General features: G+C 41.0%; 1 protein-coding gene across 6 annotated transcripts in view; it reads left to right on the top strand.

Annotated features, from left to right (window-relative positions):
* The window catches only part of LOC112154115 (protocadherin-15), a 272,438-nt gene that overhangs the window by 96,487 nt on the left and 168,420 nt on the right, over positions 1 to 7,531 (top strand). For all 6 annotated transcript variants that reach the window (XR_004949742.1, XR_002920601.2, XM_036217104.1 and 3 more), the window contains exons 5-6: positions 3,227 to 3,387; positions 5,126 to 5,281. Coding sequence is in view for 4 of the 6 variants with exons in the window: in XM_036217104.1 (XP_036072997.1) it covers positions 3,227 to 3,387; positions 5,126 to 5,281 (317 nt within the window). In the remaining 2 variants the exon portion in view is untranslated. The remainder of the gene's footprint in view (positions 1 to 3,226; positions 3,388 to 5,125; positions 5,282 to 7,531) is intronic.

Here is a 7,531-nt window from a genome sequence, read left to right as displayed (position 1 = left end):
AATTTGCCTTTTTTTAAAGATGTATTGTCACTGAGTTGTGACAGAAAATGAAGCCAAGCAAAACTCAAACATCTACGAGAAAACTGGACTTTTGGACAAGCAAATTATTTTATTTTTATAAAATGACTTTTTCAGTTCAGTTATTCCTGTAAATGTTTTGACTCTTTTTTTTTCTCAAAATTTTATTACTTTACTCTAATATTGTTATTTATTTAGTATTTTGATTTAGTATTGGGGTCAGATTTGGATAATTCTTCCTCACTAATTTATTTTTCAAGTCTCATTTTCCTAACGCGCATTGATTGGTTATTGTATGTTTACAGGACAAACAGTACCACTCTGGTTCTGGCTCTTTTGTCTAAGATAGGATATTTTTTTTTTGTTGTTTCAAATAAAAAAGTGTTCTATAAGATAATTGCAACAAATATATTTAACAATTGACAGCATTGACTATCCAACGCACTCATTAATAAATCAATCTTTGCTTTTTCCAAAACTGTTACTTCACAGTCTATCATTATAGTAATTTTTCCGTTTTAAAAATGTTCTACAGCTGTGATGTTCGCTGTATATGAGAATTCTGGGAATTGGTGCTTTTCCTGCTGATGTTACAGAACCTGGTCCTTGGCTGTGGTTTTGAGCTTACACTAACCTCATCATTATAAAGAATCAATAAGAGACAAAAGACTCAGAACAAACAACAAGCTCTTTTTGCTGGGAAGGAGTGGAGAAACTTGGCAGGTAGGCTGACGAGCCACTTCTGGCAGCGCAAACACAATATGCTGAATGCCAAGTGAGAAATTCCAAAAGTCACATGCACCTCTATGGGGGTTAACCCACATAGGTGCTAAAATATTTTGGGCTGTATACAGACGAGCGGCTTCATTTTAAGGGGAGCACAGGAGTGTCTTGGAGTCTACTTGAGGCAAGGAACATTATGAAACTGGAATGTACCATTGTCATGAATGTAGTAAGTGAATCCTAAAGTATCATAACTCTACGTCCCCACCAGGCATGTAAAAACATGCTAAATTCACATTGTTGAACGTGCAATTAGTGCTGTTTGCTAGCCAAGTCTGGCAGTTGGAAAAAGCTTCATGCGAAATGTAGTTGCGATGCAAATCTTGCACATTTTTCTCCAGGATTTTTCTTTCACAGTTTTATTCCAATGTAAGAAATACTTGTTGCCGTAACTCCGGCTGGGCCAACACATTCTCACTCCCAACTCGTTACACATTGACGTTTGGTTAAGTACCCCTCTGCGACACTTTTTGACGCTTCGTAAAATCAATGGTCCAACACCCTCGGGACGCAGTACCGGACAAGGCAAGGCATGTCGAGACCACGTTGGGACCCAAGGTCTTTGTATCCTAACCAGGCACCGAACGAAGTACCGGATGCAGTACCACACACTGTACTGGATGTGGAACTGCATGTCGAGACCACGTTGGGACCCAAGGTCTTTGTATCCTAACCAGGCACCGAACAAAGTACCAGATGCAGTACCACACACTGTACTGGATGTGGAACCGCATGTCGAGACCACGTCGGATGCAACTGTTACTGGTACCCTAACCCGATACCTGTACCCTAACCTTAACGTGGCAATGAACGTGGTACCACAAGCAGACTGGTCCTCAAGATGCATCCAGTACTGCATTTGGTGCTGGGTTAGGGTACAAGCACCAGGTTAGGGTACCAGTACTGGATGCAGTGCCAGACACGGTACCGGACACAAACCAGTACCAGAGGCAGTACCGGACATGAACTGGTACCTGGTTACAGTACCAGTACTGGGTTAGTGGACTGGTAGGCTCTGCATCACAGTACTAGACTGGTTCCAGTTTGCGACCTGGAGCTTGGGGACCTGTGATTGAATGGAAACAGCCGGGATGTCAAAAAACGATGAGTTGGGGACACCCCAAGCGTCAAAAAGGGACACGGAGAAGGCCTTAACCAAACGTCAAAAGGTTGAGAGTGAGAATGTGTTGACAGGGCACAAACCACTTTTTTTTTTTCATCCATGATCAATTTTCAAACGGTTGGTACTATGGACGCCATCCATATCAGAGTCCCCGATTGGTACAAGTTTTACCTAGTTTAACTTTCAACTTGCGTTCAATTTTTCAATTCAATTCAATTCAATTTTATTTATATAGCCCAAAATCACAAAGAGATTTGCCTCATTGGGCTTCAAAATATAAACAATTGTTAAAAACTAAACAGACTAAATAAACTGGTTATCCCTGCCCTTAGACCCTCCCTCCCTTTTGCATTGCTTTGTATGTTTTTAACTACGTTAAAAATCTATGGTACAATCAATGGTACGAAACGGTACGATTTGATAATACTTTGTGTTGTACGTATGCTTTAAGGAAAAACAGGACACATTAAAAAAAAAAACGAAGAAGCAACAGAAAGAGAGTAGGACAAAGTAAAAGCATCATAATTTTCTCCAGTCCCAAGTCAGTCCTCGAGGGCCGTCCTCCTGCTGGTTTTCCTGAAATCCTGCCTTATTTGCTGCAGATTACCTGGATCAGGTGTGTTTGGCCAATGAGGAGCTTCAATGGCTAGTTGGTTGGAAAACATGTAGGACACCAGCCCTCGAGGACTGTGTCTACACCCAGAGCATCCACTATCTGTTATAGTCTCAGACTCTTTCTAAGGACTTTCTAATGAGTACATAGTCAGATCTCCGTATACTCATAGACATCAACATAGACTTTTACTAAAAAAGGCCACTTGAGCCCACATCCGTGGGGGCGTTGTGAACATATCTTCAGAGATATTTGATTCAATTTCAGTGCCTTCCTATCTAGAAGCCCAGGTGTTTCTCTATTTGCATACACTTCTTTTATGGATTTGTTGGCACGTCTCGACAGAATTGTACGTGTAGAGGTGTGCTTTACAGCAATAGTTGTAGCAACAGAAAAGAGGGAAAAAGTCCTCATTCTGTGTACGCTTCCCTACTTTGTGTGGTTGCTCATTCAAACTCTCTTCTTTGATTGCTTCTGACGTCGGTCACAAGCCTTAAACAATTTCTGGGTCTACAATAAATTCAGGAACCCGAAGGCAAACCGAGGACATCCTTTTGTTCTATTTATTAATAAATTTGAGCTGAACCAACTCGGTGTGTTTCGGCATGGGAGCAGAAGTTAATCAATTTATTTTCCCTCCGAAGCAGCTGCTGGGGCTGTTATATACATATTTTTCTCTTTTGTTTCAGGAACACTGCTGGTGGAGAACATGCAGATAAATGGTGTGGCCGAGGGTCCAAATCGAACAATCTCCCTGTCGCTAAAGGAAAACAAAGACTACTGGGTGATTCTGGACCCTGCCAAACAGGCTCTTTACCTGAACAGCACCGGGCGGGTTCTGGACAGAGACGTAAGCCAGCCTGACAACTCGGTTTTGGCCCCCACTGTAGTTAATGAGGACAGAACGCTTGCAGACCTTTCCAAGTTTCAACATTGTGTAATGCGGCTAATTATATTCACTGTATGTAATTGGCTCAGATAAAAGGCCACACACCTGTCTAGAATTGATCTGAAAGTGGATGGTGTGCACCAGTGTGGCGCATCTCCATTAGCCTCTCTGCACTCCTATCATCCTTGGCAGTACAAAAGTCTCAAGAGTCCCTACATGAGCTTCTTTGTGTTAATTATCTTAATTAGCAGCATTTGTTAAGACACGGGTTGTAAAGGAGCTCTAAGAGGCTCCCATACAGTCCACTCTGTGTCCCTGTTTGCTCACTTCTGCTTTCTATAGATTTCATCTTGGCTACTTACATTTTACTTAAAATTTTCACCTTGTCTCCACTTTATTTTATGGTTAATGAGCAGAAGGAAAATAGTTGTCAGACCTTGTAGCTCCAGGGTGTTCAAATCCAGGCCTCGGGGGTCCGCCTCCAGCTGCTCTTCCAGAAATCCTGCTGTTGATTACCTGGATCAGGTGTTTTTAGCTAATAAGGAGCTTCAATTGGAGGTTGGTTGGAAAACATGTAGGTTTGGAGTTTAAGCAAGTTTGACTAAGACCAAGGCTAGAACTTCCTGAACTAAGCCAGCTTACAGCTGCAGGTATACAAGATATCGTCAAATGATAATGATAGTGGCTGAATACTTCAGTTGGCTAACTTTGGGTCTGGTGAAAGGGAAATTAGGGTTCGAGTCCCAGTGTGTGCAGTGAGCTTCATCCAATTTAGATTCTTGGGCAAGACCTTTCACTCTGCTGCCTAACTATGTAGCCACACAAGGTTTCCGAAACCGGTCCCCAGCCTGGATAAAATACAGGGTTGTGTTAGGAAGGGCACAAAAATCTCTGAGGATTATTGAAGGGATAATCCAATATATGAACTATCATTAAAACACAGCGAAGACAATGTGGGTATAGTTTACTGAATTCACTTGGATTGCACCAACTGAGAATTATTTGGAATAAACTTTGGGAATAGTGTAAATACTTTCCTTCAGCGTAGCTCCTTAAAGACCTACTGCAATTAAATTCTTTTTTTTTTTTATTTTGGCAGTTTTCTCATGATAGAGGACATATATAAATACGATTTATTTATTCAAATTGGGGTGAATAAGGAGAAGACAAAAATATAGTTTAAAAAACCTTGTAGTTGTTACATGCAAATGTAAATAATGGGATGATGGGAAGTCAGGGGAGGCTTACCCTGCGCCAACAGTCCCGCCCACATCTAAGAGTCAAATCTTTAATGAACTACTGCCGCTCTGCAGAAACTAAGTCCTAGAAAACGACACAGGGTTACGACCTTGCAGTCTCAGGGCAGACACTCTACAACCAGACCACTCAAGGGTGAAAAAGACAGAATTTTTCAGAAAATATCATTACTGCTGAGATCTGAAAAATATTTAAAGGTATGTACTAACAGATTTGACTTAGATCTAAAATAAGGATATTATTAATGGTGATTTTATCACTATATTTGTTTGGTGAAACTCCGTATACTTTGGTTTCTTTATGTCTAGTAGATATCAGTGTTATTTAATACTCACATTTTAACAGTCTGACTTGTATAGAAGGGTCTATGAAACACTGTTTTTAAGACTGTTCTATGCAGTTGTTTTGTTTCTTTTGTCAAATATAATCTCTTATTTTACAGCCTCCGTCATACATTCACTCCATTGTGGTCCAGGTCCAGTGTACCAACGAACTGATTGGCACCGTGATTTTACACGAAGTCCGTATTGTTGTTCGCGACCGCAACGACAACGTGCCCCGTTTCCAGCAGCCAAGATATTACGTCTCCATTAGTGAGGTAAGACACTGAAACTTAGAAGTATATATATATATATATCGGGTCTAGGGGAAAAAATACAAAAGGGGACAATAACAAAAACTGGACACCAATGAGAATAAAAGGGACACAGTTTACTAAATAAAGGAAATTCTGTGTCCAGAACTGAAAGAACAAAATCAAATAATTAGTGTGGTTCATAAAACAAAAAGACAAACCAAAGGGAGTTGGAACCTTGGGCAAAAATAAAATAAGTCAGGGAAACTGCGGACCCAGCCAGCCATGTTGACTGTCTGAGTTAGGCAGCTCCCTGCTAATGGCTGCCTGACCAAAAATCGACCTAAATAAAACAAATAAACAAAGCCAGAAAACTAAGACTACCAAGGTCCAACCCCAAACAAAAATAACAAAACACAGCAGTCTAAGGCCCAATCCGAATCCTTCACTTCTCTCTTAATTTGAATTGGCAGTTGAAGTTGAAGTCGTGTTCGGATTATTATTTTTTTACACTTCATCATCCAAACAGAAGGATCGAAAGTCCACTATCGCGAGAGTAATCCACGTTGCGCTGAGAAGTGCTTTTCTTTACTTTGGTGCGCTCTGAACCACAGAACTTTACATTTAAATGTAAGTAATGACTTTATGTTGTAGCACGACTTTTTAAAGTTATAAAACCGCTGTTGTTATGTATATTCCAGCACTGGAAGCTAAAGCTAAAGCTAGCAGACCGGCGATTATTGATGATGTCATCGAGCGAAAGTCACGTGCGAAATATTAGACACTATTTTTTAATCACCCTCCATTTGCAGGGATAAATGAAGGGTAAGGGAGAAGGGAAGCATTTGGATTAGGCCTAAGACTGCTGAGGTCAAAGAGGGTAAAAGAAAACGAAAGACCAGCACAACACCAACTAAAACCCAACCAGCTCCTCAGCCTGCTGCTCTGCCCCCTGCCTGCCTTGGTGAGGCCTTCCCTCTTAAATAGCCAGCAGGTGCCAAGTAAGGCACATTGAGCAGAAGGACTGGAAGGTCCAGCAAAAGCAGTAGGACGTAACTATATATATATATATATATATATATATATATATATATATACACACACACATATGTGTGTGTGTGCACATCAACATACATATGTATAAGTATATATATATAAATATATATATATTAGGGCTGTCATATTTGTCGCGTTAATCTGACGTGCGTGACGCCGACAATTTTTTTGACGCATTAATCGCGGATTTTCCATACCGCGCTCAGGCGTCCCTCATCGCCCTCTAACTCACCGGCTGCTCTCACTAGATCACGGGCGGGTCTCCAACCACCGAGCTGCTAGCTAGAACCTGCCCGATGCTAGGACCTGGAGAGCTCCTGCACCCTAACCCGGCTCCGGTTCGCGTCCAGTACCACGTCTGGTGGTACCGGCTTGTGTCCGGCGCCGCGTCTCCAGAGCTGCGTACCCCCCGACGTTTCGAAAAGCAAGCGCACCGGGGGACGTTTTAAATGGAGTTTACACAACGGCAGTTATGTGGAGATGAAAAGATAAATCTCAGCTTTGAGTGTGTGGCCCGTCCCTCTTTCGCCGCGCGGAAATATGCAAAATATCACAAAGTTCTGGAGGTTTAAGCGTGATCCAGCCCCAGCATAGCGGTCTGTCTGCCGGCATATTCATGGCGTGAGCTCCGCTGGACACGTCGCTGCATCGAGCTGCAGCCAGAGAACGCGGCGGCAGTAACAGACTGTCAAACTATCCACAGTGTATCCCGCTTTTCTCAGTCTTTAATGTTTTAAAAAACAAAAGTTAATTGGAAATGATAAATCTCTATTTCATTTATTACTGTAGTTCAGCAGAGGAGGAAAAGATTTGGTCCTGACAAAAAATGAACATGAAAGTGTTATGGAAATTTTATTTTTGATGTTTTTTATTTTATTTTACTGAACGTTGATTGAAGTTTAGAATTTAAAAAGCCCTTCACTTGCACATGGGCTTTTTTTAGGCATTTTATGTTACAGCCTTTTATTGTTAAGAAAGTTTATCTCAATACAATGTTACAAAATAAAGTATTTCTGATGAAAACTATTAATTTTGCTTTTCTTGTTTTCGTAATTAATGTAGAACTGCTAAATTTCACATAGCACACATTTTTTCCTAAAAAAGGCCACATATTAATTTGCAATTAATTGTGAGTTAACTTTGGACAATGCGATTAATCGCGATTAAAAATTCTAATCGCCTGACAGCTCTAATATATATATATGTGTGTGTGCACAT

This window comes from Oryzias melastigma, linkage group LG19 (assembly GCF_002922805.2).
Source record: "Oryzias melastigma strain HK-1 linkage group LG19, ASM292280v2, whole genome shotgun sequence".
In the NCBI taxonomy this organism is placed as follows: Eukaryota; Metazoa; Chordata; class Actinopteri; order Beloniformes; family Adrianichthyidae; genus Oryzias; species Oryzias melastigma.
This window is presented reverse-complemented; position numbering and strand designations above follow the sequence as displayed.